Below are 15,325 nucleotides of genomic sequence, written 5' to 3'. Positions count from 1 at the left end.
GGGGGGGGGGGGGATTTATTTTATTAGCTATTTTTTTGGAAGAATCTCTCAAATAGTGCATAAACACCAGTTTGCCCCTGTGTGCGTGAGTGCGCGGCTGTGTAGCAGCAAGGGTCAATACATTTTATGAGAGAAGTGATCTAATGCTGGGGGTATCGAGCGCTGGCCTTTAATTTGTAGATAATGTGCCCCAGTTGGATATTTAAAAGACAAGGCCATATATAACAGTTTGTTTTCTTTAATAAGGTGTAGGAGTGTCGGTGCATGCAGACTCAGTTGTTATCATGCCTGGTCTAATTATTCATCCACCATTTTCTGTGGCACCAGATTCTACTGATTGGCTTCGCTCTAAATACTGCAGATGGAAGAGAATGATTCACTTTACCTTTTACAATGATCCGTTTGTTTGATATATATTCATTTATTTCACTTTGTAACAACCACACCGTGGAGAAAAAACGATTTTATTTTTTTACTTAATATTCATCCGTTTTCTTTACGCACGGGTCTTTAACTGAATATGCCTGATTATAAACCGTATTAGTCTACACATTTGAAATATCATTTGTTTATAATTGTGGGCAGTTCGTGTGTTTCATGGTCCTGGTCTCAAACAGTGGCCTTGGCAGTGCCCTCTGCCAGGCTGCAGCTGCGGTGAGGGCTTCTGCGCTGTTTTTGTTGTATGTAATTGGATTACAGGGTCTATTTCGATTATACACACTGTACATCGCCCTGTCCCGTGACTGAACGAGACGTACTGTGTGTTTGTGTGTGTGTCTGTGCATGTGTGCGCGTGCGTGTGTATTTGTTGAGGGGGGAGGGTTGGGGGCTGCAAACAGCCACTGGAGCGGAAAGAGTGCTTGAGATGGGAGAGATGTAGATAACGCAGTGGAAAACAAACTTCCATTTTCCGTTGTTTTTCAACGCCACGTTCCGCTAATTTTCCACGAATCTGCTGTGATTTATTGTCTCGTGGCTGCTGTGAATTTCAGATATGTGTAATTTAAAAAAAAACTTTATTTTAAAGGAGGAAGCAATGTCTATTATCATACATGCATATGCATTAGTACTGCGTATTTTCCCGGCTCGGCCGCGCCTCCTAGAATGGCACACAGGTCTGCTTATTTTCATCGGCTACTTCAGAAAGAAAATATATTTCAGATCACACCATTACATAATTATAAGACAATTTTGTCTTTTCTTTATCCTTTTCTGTCATTAATTCTACATTCATTCGGTTATTACTGACAGTTTGTTGCTTTTGTTTGGCTGCATATCAGCACACCTGCACCCATGAGTGCGGAGAGGAGGGGGAGAAGGATGGATAGATAGATAGAGGGAGAGAAGGGGGGAGGATATACTCATTCTTCTTTGTCATGATTTGGGAGGCTGCTTGTCATTTTATGGAAATAAAATTGAGACAAACTCAGCTGAGGGCTGTGTGTGCATCTACTTTCAGGCCCGATAGGCCAGAACATGGCCTGAGAACCTGGAAAAGGCTTAAATAATATTGCAATTAATATATTTCTAAATCAGTCAGAAGAAAATGACAGTCGCTTTGGTGTGGAATTTGAGGGGATTCAATCAGCAATTATATGAAGTTCCAGGAAACATGCCTTGCATTGATAGTGATGGAGTGAGAGCTCTTGCTGTAATTATTTCATCAATTAATGTGATGCCGGTTTTATCCAGTTTAGGTCGACAGGCCTCCAACAACAACACACACACACACACACACACCTCATTAAACTGAATATAGTTCCAGTGTTCCTGCACATATGTAAAACACTTTGGCTCCTATATGTTGTGCACGCACTTCATTTAAATGTGTGGATTTAATGGAGCAAACATCGTATATCCCTTATTTATTTATTTACACCCGTGTGTGTCTGCCCAGAAGCAATTTGATACGATGAAATGTTGTCACTTATGCCATTTAATGCCAGGTTTTTTTTCCTGATTAAAGTAATTTACATGGAATTTCACGAGCATTGCAATATATGTGAAGTATAAAGGGTATAGGACATCTCATCTGCTTTAGGATCACCTGTATTTGGTCATTCCTTTACAATGGGCTCTTGTGTATTCTTGTGACCGGCCTGAGACGCTGATCTGCGGTGTTGCAGACCACGGGCTGTGTGTAAATTTGGAATCAAAACGGATACCGACTAGAGAAGTGCTTGCAGGGGTAGCCCAGTAATTGCGGTATGAGTCAGACGCTGGTGGCTACCAGGCTACACTCTCACGATGCACTCAGATATGTTGCGTCTGGATTGTGAAGTAATGCTTTAGGGGTTGATCGAAGTAGTGTGACAACAACTTCAAAGTTTTTTTTTTTTTCTCCCACTCTTTCTTTCTCTCTATCCACATATCAGGGTATAACACATGCTTTTATTTTGGTACTGGGTTGTGTGCTGTGTGACATGTAGTTAAAGATTCACTGTTTTGGATTGTTGGATGGAAAACAAGTTAAAAAGAGATTTATACAGATGAATGTGCCAAACTTGGAAGGAGATATGCGTAGGCATGTTTGTTGTATGTCTCGTTCCACGTATTCAGTAAAGTGACTCAGCGTAATTTCACTAATGAATCGTGCCTAATTCCGACATGTTAAAGATTAGTTAGTTAGTGATGAATTCACATAGTAACACTCCACTGAGATCAATCATTTGGATGGAATTCACCTCCAACTTTTATGTGTCCAATAATGCAAGACCATTTTCATATCAAAAACACAGAAAGGGCCCCAGTATATGTCTTATTTCTCCGGATCGGAGTTCCGCTGTACCCTCACCACCTGTAATATTCTTGGAGAGAGACAGCTCCACGGTATAATAGCTACATGTCACTCTCAGGTTAACTCGCCTCACAGTGCTCCGGCGAGCAAAGCATGTCAAGTGTTGGCACTCTGCGTTTGGCAGTTGACCCGTGCAGCAAAAACACGAACCATCCGAACACAACACTCTGTCTCATATTCAGTCTGGACATTTTTGTTTGTCTTGCAACACACGAACACGTCTGCCAATTAATGTGAGATGATCATTTTACTTTAGGTATTGTCTTGAAGGCACATTATATCGCATGTATGTAAATTCTCCTAACATTGATTTGGAGATTTTTGTTATTTTCAAAGATTTTATAAGCGATCAACAGTGCACGAACGGACTTGGTCAGAGGGATAATCTTGCTTTTAGCCTATTCCGTTGTCACGCACCACCACTCAAAAACGAGCCCATGACGATCCCAAATGTCTGACTGTTTATCATCACGCAGCTGTAGATCTTTAAGCCTATAGCAACAACATCGTAATTGCACTAAGCTGTCACTTAGAGAATTGGATTTGGACCGCCCACTCAACAGGTTTTGCGCACAACAGTAGTGTCCGGTAGCCCGGTGCCCTCTCCATTACGCACGGAGAAAGATTGATGTTCATGTCTTAAATGACAAACGATTGCAACAATCTCACTTTAACATCTCACAATCGACTCTGTCTTTCACTCTCTCCTGTTCTGCTTACTATCAAACAATTTATGGCCCTGTCTCTGAGGGAGAATAGGAAAAAACACATCTACAAATTTGACACTCACTTCAACAACGGAAATCATCCTTTTGAAGTGGGAGATGCGAATTTCTAAATGCTGAAATGGCTGCCTATTTTACTGACGCTGCATAAACTGTTTATAGGGTTTTTTAACCTGCCCCACCCCTCCCTTGTATGTGTGTGAGCATGCATAGTGTATTCACACCACTAAATCATGCCATGCAGTTTTTTTCTTTATTTACTACAGTGTTTCTTCCAGTGAAATGACACCATGCTATAAATGATTTCCTTTCTGACTGCACACAAACACGGAGAGACACATTGTCATGCAACCCTAATGCATATCTCAATCTGGAGTCATTTTGTGTAAATGAGCAGCACCCTCTATCAAATATGATCATATCTTTTGCCTTTTATGCTCTGCCATATTTCTGTAGCATCACTGCATAGACTGTATTTCCCCTGACTTCAATGCTTCATCTGTTATTTGGCCTGAATGTGTTTTGTGTGCTGTTATCTGTAGTGCTACATGGTTCACCACATAGAAAATCTATTGGCTATTATGAACGTATAAATGCAATCTGAAATGTATTTATGTGACTTTGTGTGTGTGTTTGAAGGAGAGAAAGAGTGAGAGTGGGCGGGAGGAATGGGATTTATAGCCCTGTTTTTCTATGCACGTGATGGTAGGAATCTCAGTGTGTGTGTGTCTGAATGAATGTAGATGAGACAGAAAAAACTGCATTATGCATAGCGGTTCACCATAGGCAATATCCTTGCTTCTCCGGCATACATATTCATACTCCATTTTCATATCCACTGCAAAAACAGTAAAAAAAAGTACAAATGTATTTGATTGTACAGCAAAGAAAGATTTGAGTTAAACGGGAAAGTGAAGGTTAAAAAAACAGTAAAAAAGGAACAAATGTAAAAAAAAAGATTGGGTTGTTCAGCCGACAGGAAAAATGTTTCTGAGGGTTTCACCCTAAATCACTTTGACCTTTTTTATTGTAATCAACGCATTCAGGCTTGAAGTAGGAAATCAAAATACAGTTCATGATCGGATGAGTGCTGCTTCTTTGCTCCTTCTTTCTCTGCTGGGGAAAGTGAGCCTGGGGCTATAAGAAAGGACTCTGATAACAATCTGAGGTTAGTGTTGCCCAAATAAAGAGGAAAAAATAGGTTATTGTGCTCCATGTTTTTTAGTTGAGATGTTTACAGTTGATTACGATGACATTGTTTCTTTAGTTTCCCTGTAGTCATCTATACATTTTTATTTTTATAATCATGCTACATATAGGATAATGCCTACTACATTTTGAAAATAATGCTCATGATTGCTGTCTCATTTGCACACCTCAACTCTCAGATATCCTAAAGAGGTCGAGGCTCCATGGAAGAAAAAAACAAGAACTCCACTATTGTCAAACAACAAATTTCAGTTCTCCATGTCTCTATCATATCACACATGACCAACAGCTGTAGCATGGGAACCCTTAATGCCAAGTGACAAAATGTGGAAAGTTTTCAGGCAGATGTTTCCCTTTTTTTAATGATTTTTTTACACTTTCATTTTATACTTTTCATCCTTGAAACTCAGTGACCTGAATTCATACCACAGGACAAAACGATTAGCTGCTGACTTTGAGTTGTTGCATCCAAGCTGTTTTGAATTAGCTTGAGGCCATTTTTGATAATATCACATGATGGTTTAAGGTTTGTTTATTTTTCAACAGATTATCCAATTTTAGAGCATATTGGGAATACGCAGTGCATCACGACCCATACAAGGGATTGAATAACAAATCTGAGGAGTAGGGAGTTGATTAACGGGCTAGGAGAAAAGCATATTTCTGCTACACAAAATGCAACTTATGTTTATTTCTTCACACTTGCCTCTTATCTTTGAATCACTGGAAAGTTTTACCTCTTCCATCCTTTAGAGGTTATTCAAGTGGTTCAAGAGGGGTAGTAAAGACATTGTTTCATTTGAAGGGGTGTAAAAGCCACATTTTGGGAAATAAAAGCTACCGGGAATACTTTTACCCTATAGCGGGTACTTTTGCTTTTACCAGGGAGTACCTGTAACAATTGTGAAGTAGCTCAGAGAAACACCCACAAAAAAAAATAGAAATTATGATTTGATAAAAGAAACAAATATAAGATGTATCCATATCTGATCAGATGCTGATCTTCAACATGTATACGGTCAACCTACAACAAGCTGACTGCATGACTCGAGTCAGCATAACAATCTAAATAGATGGTTGACACTAAGTGGCAACCTACGGTTCTGAAAAGTTAAGCCAATGCAGAAGTGCTTAAACTTGCATTCTTTCTGATGGCTGTCAGGGGGCGACTTCTCTGATTGCAAAAATTTGAAGTTTATGAGAAAATGACTCTACTTCTCACTTGATTTATTACCTCAGTAAACATTGTAAACATACATTTATGGTCTCAATCGCTAGTTTCAAGTCTTATTCAATACAGCATGATGTTCATTTGGTAAATGATGGTCCCATTTAGACTAAAATAGACTATAAAGCAGGGTATGCTTTAGGGGTTGGCTACCTTGTGATTGACAGGTCGCTGCCACATCGTTGTCTGGTCTTGGGGTTATCCATGCTTTTGTGTTTGAACTTTAACTGTTTCACAATGTGTTTTCAGGTCATATAAGTTAATTGCAACATTTGGACGCCTAAATATTGTACTTTTACTTAACGCCACCCTCTTGTGTCACTGCTTAAAATTCCCAAACTACAAGATGTCGACAGCCGAAAACCAAAAAAACGGCATACTCAAGGTTTGCAAAGACACAAGGATCACGTGCAGCCACTGATCTACCACAACCACCTTTTTTTCTGAGGTGAAATTGTTATCGATCAATTCCACGAAGACCATCCCATCTATTAATTGTGTATAATGAAGGGATACTTGAGCCCCTTTTATCGAGCTTTTGAGGGTGCATTTGACATAAAAGGTTGAGAACCATTAGTCTGAAGGATAACATTATTTTGTGATGCAAAAGAATGATAGTATTCTGAACACAAATTCTTACACAGTGATATTGTTTCTTTCATGAGGGCTTTTGCAGCTCGAGTAAATTGTTTTTGTCATGAAAATATTCTGCTTCTAAAAATAGCATTTGTCATCAGAGAGATGCAGATCACTGTCACTGGTATCATCTGGTAATAGCTTCCTCCTTATTTGCTTGCTATGGAAACACTTCCATGTGTTACATTGCGGTGCTCTCCGTGGTGCTGAAAGTGCAGATCAGTCAGCCTAGCAGCCTTTGAGAGTGATTGACATGGATTCGAACGATGGGATGGATTGAACTTGACCTGAATTCAGATTTTTGAACACAAAGGATCTGCTCCAGTTTTAGCTCTCTATCTCCTCAGCATCTCTGCCGTGCCTCGAGCAGTGATCACATCTTTTTCCTGAACACCTCAGCCTCTGCTGGTGGCTGAGTTTGACATCAAGAACTGAGGCAGTCATTCAACATTAACCTCTCTATCCCTTTGACCTTACCACACACAGACTCACACACATGCTCACTCACTTGGCTGCATCCAAACACCTTTGCACTTGAGCACCTTTCCCCCAGACCAGCCACCCATGTCCTGTCTACAATATTGCACTCCTGCCTGACCCCCTGATCTCTTCTTCCGTTGTACACCCACATATACATGAGAATCAGGGAGGTCGGACACCGGCCTCCCACGGCAGTGCGATTACAGAGTGGATAGACTGTGTGTGTGTTAAACGCGAAAAGAGATTATGTGGGTTTAACTCTCTGTGTCTGGCATACAAATTCCAATCACATAACATTGCCTGTCTGTAGTGTGGAAGGAAAAGACAAGAGAAAGTGTCTCGGAGGGTAAGGGTGAGAGACTGACGGCAGATGGGAAACGCAAAGAAACAGACAAGTAACTCAGAAAGATAAGTCAGAGCGATGCAGACAGATGCATAAAGTGTCAGACAACAGACAATGGAGGAGAGAGTGGAAATCACCTAATGTCATTTTCAATTTAATCCCTAATCTGTGCTTTTTACCTTTTAACCTTTTCTCATGTGAATCATCGCCTTTAATGTCATTTTATTAATGGCATCATGTCATTGCATGTTAGTATTCATACGGAACAGAACAGATATGAAAATGGTCTTTTGTATCAACCATTCATCCATGTTCTTGCCATTTATTAAGAGCTTAAAAAGATCGCCAGTGGGCTTTCTGTTTCTCATTTCATAGCTAGTTACTAATGATATCCATTGATGTAGAGGATCTATAGAAATCAGAGCCTAAATGACATCTGATAGTGTCTTTATATCTCCATTGATGTGTCTTAGCCAACACCCCATCTTCTCCCAGCACAGAGAGAATCAAAGAGAGCTAATCCAGGCATTGTTGACACAATCCAGAAAAAGGGATTAATTAAGTATTATGGTCTGAGAGGAAACTTCTCTGGCTCTGGGCACAGCGTCTTCCCATGGCCTCTAGCCAAGCTGAGCTCAGCACTTCTTTACACTCCTTTACACCCCCGGCCCCCCGGTCACAGCAAACACACACACACACAGAAACACACAAATCTTAAAAGATCCCTCGCTACCTCACTCTAAACTGGAAGAGGGCATTTGAGAGAGAGGATATATGGTGGTCTATCTCCCCTAGGACAACTTATCTGGCTGTAGCTCTTCATCTGTACCACAATACCATTGTTTTACAGCAAACATCTGTGTTACCCAGCTCCTCAGGCTTATACAGCTACAGATAGAGAACTACCTACAGTGGATATGACTGACTTCAGAAGGCCTAAGAAATGCAGCAGTTTGCTATCACGCTAATACTGAATGACGAAGGGTATTAACATAAAGGATGAGAGTGGTGGTGGAGTTAAGTTATGTGACCCGTTTTTCGCTTCTTTTGAGAGGCAGATTCATAAAGGGCTCTGTGGATACATATATTAGATTAGAGATATTAGGATAATGCATATGGGATTAGATGGATGGCTGCAGTTTGGCACGCAGGGAGGAAGTTGTTTGGGTTAAGGTGACCTGAATGCCTGTAGATCCAGCTTGTACACTTTATGTGGGTGTCAGATCAGGTAGTATCTTCATTTCAAAGTGAGACTTGCTCACTTTAAAATATTTATTTTGCCTTCAGAGAACGGTTTTAATAACCAGGTCTTATTGCAATGAAGGCTTTCTTTATTTCATGCTGTAAGGCGCATATTACTTGTAATGATGTAACTTGTGTTTTGTGAAAACAACCATAAACGGAATACAAAAATATCTTAAAACTTTTTTTGGCAACCAGTTAGTTGGCAAATCTGCAAGAATAAAAACACTGATATCCTGATCTATTAACTTATAGCTTATCTTAACTTTTCTCAGCAGTCAGTTCAACATCATTTTAGTCAAGAATGGAGGCAGAAACACTCCACATTGTTCAGCAATACTTTTCTTAAGCACTTCTTTCAGTAAATATTTGCCGCATTGGTGGCAGGTATAGTGTTAATGTTCTTACATTATTGTTGGATTTGAAAATAGTTAAGCATTACAGTATTATTGCATTTCATTATAAGTTTTAAGTGCACCTGCTCCTCTCTTCATATCTGTCTCATATGTGAATGTTGCCTGTATGTCTGACACTTGCCTACTAAATACTTGTCTCTCTTTTTCTTATCCGAACAGTCAACAGTGAGGATGTTGTCTCTACGCGGCTGTACTTTGTGAACGCCTCCCTGCAGCGGGTGACCTTCTCCAGCTCGGTGGGGGTGTCCCTGCCCTGCCCTGCGGGCGGCGCCCCCCATGCCGTCCTGCGCTGGTACCTGGCCGCCGGAGACGACATTTACGACGTGCCCCATATCCGCCACGTGCATGCCAACGGTACCCTCCAGCTCTACCCGTTCTCCCCCTCCGCCTATAACAGCATTATCCACGACAACGAGTACTTCTGCACTGCTGAGAACCAAGCAGGCAAGATTCGTAGCCCCAGCATCCACATCAAAGCAGGTGAGGATTGGACACACTACATGCAAACTAAGGATTTTTTCCTGGGGAACTCATTTTTCTTACCACCATAGCACATCAACACTCTCCTCTGCTTTTGTTTAGCTCTTGGCATTACTTTTGAATGCTGACATTACCCCCGCTTAGCTCTATTGTTGTTTGTCTCTTGACAGCACCCAGAGACATGAACTGTGAACTAAAGAGTAATGGAACATTGCCTTTATTAGCTTGTCCCAACCTCCTACATACAGTATATTTGGAAATCAACCAAAGTGAACCTCGGATACTCTGGGGTTCCCAGTTGGCACCAACAGGGCCCCCCAACAACCTTTATACTACTGATTCTTCATGTACAATGTATATGAATGTGTTGTGTTTCAGGAGTGCTTTTTCTGGATTCCGAACTTTTTGCTCCAATTATAACTCATTCTTTGTAACTCCACATCTTCAGTTTGTAACACAGATTTTCTGTAAACGATTTTCAGTCTTTAGCTCAATCTGAAATTGCCATGATGATCTTCATGTGTAAAATTAATGGAATTTCCCTTCATGAGTGCTACGGTTCTATGTAAAAACAAAATCTCTTTCCAGCCATTCCAAAATATATCTCATTGCTACATCTTTATATAACAGCATCGCCTTGCTACGGCCCTGCATCTGTAAATATGGTCACCCAAAGGGCCATATTGGCATCCTAAACCAACAACTTCTCTCAGCGGGGGTGAATTGTCTCAAAGTGTAGCGTCTTGACCCTGTGTATTAAAAATCCGCTAGAAAACAGACACGCAGCCACATAGACAGTTGGTTTGGTGACCCGTCGGCACTCCCTGCCAAGGTCAAAGCTGGAGAGAGGTGCTGAACACAATGAGGGAAGGTGTTACTGCTCTTTCTCAGACACACACACATAAACATCATAAACACATGCATATGACCCAATGTGATATGCACCGGATAGACGTACGCATGCATAGATGTTCACATGCATATACACATGCACGCACCCACTCAGACACACACCCACACTTACATGCACACCAGCCTGTGTAGCTCATGCCAGCAAGCCTCCTGTCTCCCAGTCTCTCCATCTGTCCATGGACTGGAAAGTCCCCTAACCACACACACACGCACACACACACACACACACACACACACACACACACACTAAGAGCCAATTTTGTCAAGCTGGCTCTTGGTGTTTAGTTGCCAGCTCTTTGTCAGGGTGTTTGGCAGGAAATATTTTGGAGAGTCAGCTACAGACATGGAAAGATGTGAACATAATCATATAAAAGTGGATTTTTAGGTCATGGTAATAGCCAGGCAGACATTTTGATTGTGTTGATCAATCCTGCATGAAGAGACAGTCAGCAGTTCCTTATCCCATGGATACGAACAAAATTATTCTGCCAGATTGTCTACCTCACCAAGACCACAACACACACACATCCACACACACATAACCACCCATATGGCCGGTGTGGTCCCTAGAGGAGGACAGTCCCTACAGCGTGAGAGTGACCTTCTAGCCAGCCTCAGTGTTGGGATGACCTTCCCGCCCAAATAATTACAACAATTAATCAATTAAATGCTGAGGCAACCACAAATCCACGGCTCCATAACCAGGGCTTATGTGCATGTGTGTGTATGTGTGTGTACCTCATTACCTCCAGAGTCCTACACAACACACGCACATGCTCACTGGCACGCTCACACATACACAACCCTGCAGTTGCCATGGGCGACAGAGGCGGGAGCGCCAGGGTGTGGCATGCCCTGTCTCAGGTGGCGCAGGAGAATGATGGCAGCTGACAGCTCGCAGTGTGACACCCCCCAAAAATCTGCCGCACCCCCACTCCCCCTCTCTATCCGCCTCGTCCTCCCACCCTGCCTCTCTCTCTCTCTCTCCCTTCTCTTCACGTCTTCGCTTCTCTCTCTATCCCTCCCCCTCTTTCTCACCCTCTTCCATGCATGCTGATTGTGGGCCAATAATAGCACTATCACCTGTCTGGATAGTTCTACATTTATGAAAATGACTATGTCGGTTGCCTGTTTTCCTGTACTGAATGTTTTTATTTGGCTTCCGAGTTTTAAGTATATTTTTCTCAAGCTTCTTTGACAACGTCTTTCTAAATTCCAATCTGCAAACATTTCTTTTATGGTTAAAAAATGAAATACCAATGAGGTTTGAGATACAGCTAAACAGTTATTGAATAAAAAATAGTTTGGGGACAAAAATATTGACAGAAAGAAATCACCATAAAGTGTGTATTGCACTCCAAGCATGGTCTTTATCCTGGATTGGTTCATTCTCAGACCACACACGTGTTTTTGCAGGTTTTATCTCATTATCTAGAAATGATGTATACTTACTGCTGATCATTTTCAAAAGCATGTTGTAGAATTTACATTTTTTTAAAAGATATATATATTTTTAATATTAAGCATTTTTGCCTTAATTTAACAGAAGACATCACAGTTATACTTTATGGCATACATGGTAAGCACCCCGCTAACAAGGTATCTTTTAGTACTCTTCAGTAAGCCATTGGTTCCCATTCATTTCTGTGTAGTATAAAAATCAACACGCAAACTTTTAAAACTTTTAAAAACTTGAGTGATAATTCATCACATAACTTTTTTTTTTCTACAACTACTGTACGATGGCAATGCAGCTAGAGGTCCAGTTTGATTCCTCATAACAATTAGATTTAATCCAATGGAGGCTTGGAAAGAAGGAAAATGACATTCAAAAATGTTAACAAATATTTTGCAAAATATTGTATGTGCCCTATGATTTAAGTTGAATGGGCTACATGCAAAATCACTGGTGAAGTCTTTGACAAATATTTTTTTTTCAAGAAACGATTAATTAATGATTCTTTTGCACCGCAGGTGATTATTATTGTATAGTTGTTTCACTTTCTCTCCAAACTGATTGCCTTAGATGTACAGTGTAATGCCTTTAGTGTACAATGATGTTGGGTTTTGAAAGAACAGAACGGTAGTTGTTTGATTTCTAAAACATCATTTATTAGTTCTTCTTTAATATACCAGTTACTTGGCAGGCTGAACTTTGACCCTTAAAGTTAGATCCACAAAAAACATACAACACCTACATACATACATACAACATGAATATAATGTTTTATTATATAAAATAATACATATCTGTAATGATAAACAGAATCATTTCTGACAAATGTATCTGTTGTTAATTGTTCCTATATGTAACAGTGACTGCACTCGATCGTGGAGACTGGGTCTTCTTTCTGTTTCAGTATTGAAACTGCCAAAGTTAACACATCATCTTCACCTATTCTTCCCTTCAGAAGGATGAACAGTTTATATTCCAGAAAGATCTGTCTGTTGTCAAACTGAGTATTATCAAAGAAAAAAGGCAGAGAAAATCAATTTCACATTGACAAACAATCCTTACTCCTAAAGCAGAGCTTTGTGAGTGTGTGTGTAACTTTTAGCAGTTTGGAAGCATTTATAGCCTCAAGGATAAGGCTTCACTGTATTTCAAGGATCTCTCTTGTCCTCTTGCATCTAAGCACATCTTCCCAATACATTTCTTTACTTTCTCTTTTCTCAGGACACACAAATAGTTTTCACTTTAGGTAACAAGCGAAGTCACCCAATGACAAATGTGTGAGTTTACTTTAAAAATAAAAGCACAGCTTTTGCACATACACATCGTCATTATAGTCTTTAATGCTAGAAAAACATTCCGCCCGAGCCTGAGGGTTTTATCGTTTTGTGCACCCAACTCCTCTTGACACAACATTGAGAAAATGAAATGAGGACACCTGTTCAATGATCTCACCTCAGCTCCCCTTTGTTCCCGACTAAAACACACAAAGCCATGTAGGCTTGGGCCAAGACAGCATATGTTTAGATCCCTTTCCTTTACCTGCCCTCATCTTTTCTCTGGCTGACATTCTGTTAATAATATAATAATTAGGGTCTCTGAACCTGATACACAAGGACTGCTTTTCCTATCCTCTCCATTCGATAATGAAACCTGCGTCCATTCATTTGTCCTGTCTGTCATTATTTTTCCCTTTTTCCTTGTCTGTTTTTGCTGCTCGCTTTATGAATAAGTAAATGCAGTATTTGGTTTCCCCGTCGTTAATTATTGAAGCGACAGTGATACAAGACTTGCCTCCCAGTGCGCCCAGTGCACCAGACCCATGTTTTAGCTCGTTTCTAGGCAACCAGGCTGCATATAGTCAGGCATCAGTAACATCCTAATGATTCTGCTGCGCATGCGATGAGGGGGAGTGCAATTTACACACAAATCAGTTGAGCTACCATTTGCATCCTGTCACAAGGCTCAAGAGAATGAATATGCTCTTTCATATCTTGGAAGAGTAACGTGTGTTACATGACAATGCTATCACAACAGTTGCCTCTCACTGGAGCTGGTTACATAGTTACAAGGGCATGTTGCCATACAGGGCTTATTCAAATCATTTTAATGGGCAGTGGAATGGTTGAACAACATTTTCTTAAAGGTTAGCAGGTGTGGGACGAGCTGGGGTCAAAGCACAAGAAATACAAACCTAAGGCAACCTTGACTGGGTTTGAACTCCCACTGAATTGATACGTGATGACTGTTATCATTGTACCAAACATTTACAACCTGTCAAGTGGGGTTTAAACACTCTATAAGAGGCACAGTGGGCATCGGGGATTTTCCCTGCTATTGATGAAAGGCAGCAGGGTCAATCAGAGAGTAAATAAATGATTGAAAGAATTGGCTCGGCCACAATAGCCGAGGCTACTCAGTCGATCCTGGCTATTGATCTGTAGGTGGATGGCATCAAGGAGAAGCAGGAGCTGTTTGACTGAAGAAATGAAATGAAGAGTTGATTGGAATTATTTGTCCTTTAGCTTTGACTTGTTTACAAATGAGGCCTCAGCCCACATTAGTGTCCTGTGGCTATATTGAGAAGTGAAATGCTCTCCAGAGGATTCCTTATTGCAACCATTAATTTAGCTGAGGTACAAGTCATGAGTAACCCCACAATTGATTTTCTAACCCCTAAATCCAGTGTTATATACCTCATCTATGTTTGGCATGGTCACATACTATACACTATATGATGCAAGGTTAAATTTCACCAATGTTGGAAGAATAGTCCCCACTCTACTCCAGTCTAAGCTCACCACAAGTCAGGAACTAAGAAAGAAAGTCTCCAAAGTTCAGCCAATTATGAAAAAGTAGAACAGTGTAAAAGCAATGGACAGAATCAAAGAGAGACTTTGGAGATTAAACCTCGGACTTTAAGGTGAAAGACTCCCCACCATTTGGACAAGGACATTGGCTTCGGTTCCACTGGGTTCCAGTGACAGTGGCGGCTGGCATAAAGCATTATTAATGACCAAGGAAACTGGCCTTCAGGCTAGGTGTTAATTATATGACTGGAGAGCTGGGGGAGAGAGCAAAAACACGGCAGGGCGGGGGCCACTCCCTGTGTTGTGTGTGTGCATGTGTGTTTTACATTGTTAAGCCATTACTGTCCTCATTTCTAAGGGAAGCCTGAATCGCGGTGATAGATCGTGTTTGGATTGTGGTGCCAGATACACTCTCAGCCTTTCTGAGACCCCATCTCATTTCTGTTTTTTTTTGTTTCATCTTACTCATGTCAGAGTCTCATTTTAGTACAGTATATGTCAAAGTTATTGGAGAAAAATGTGGTAATGCCCCTTTATGCCAGAGAGATCAAGGTAAAGGTTAAGCCGTGCCCAGTTCAGAAAGTACAGGCCAGT

General features: G+C 40.9%; 1 protein-coding gene across 3 annotated transcripts in view; it reads left to right on the top strand.

Annotated features, from left to right (window-relative positions):
* The window catches only part of dscaml1 (Down syndrome cell adhesion molecule like 1), a 92,370-nt gene that overhangs the window by 1,111 nt on the left and 75,934 nt on the right, over positions 1-15,325 (top strand). For all 3 annotated transcript variants that reach the window (XM_031861170.1, XM_031861169.1, XM_031861171.1), the window contains exon 2: positions 9,236-9,556. In XM_031861170.1, the coding sequence (XP_031717030.1) occupies positions 9,236-9,556 (321 nt within the window). The remainder of the gene's footprint in view (positions 1-9,235; positions 9,557-15,325) is intronic.

Source organism: Anarrhichthys ocellatus, unplaced genomic scaffold (genome assembly GCF_004355925.1).
Source record: "Anarrhichthys ocellatus isolate YVR2014 unplaced genomic scaffold, GSC_Weel_1.0 scaffold24, whole genome shotgun sequence".
In the NCBI taxonomy this organism is placed as follows: Eukaryota; Metazoa; Chordata; class Actinopteri; order Perciformes; family Anarhichadidae; genus Anarrhichthys; species Anarrhichthys ocellatus.
Note: the sequence above shows the minus strand (reverse complement) of the source record. Positions and strands in the feature narration are given on the sequence as shown.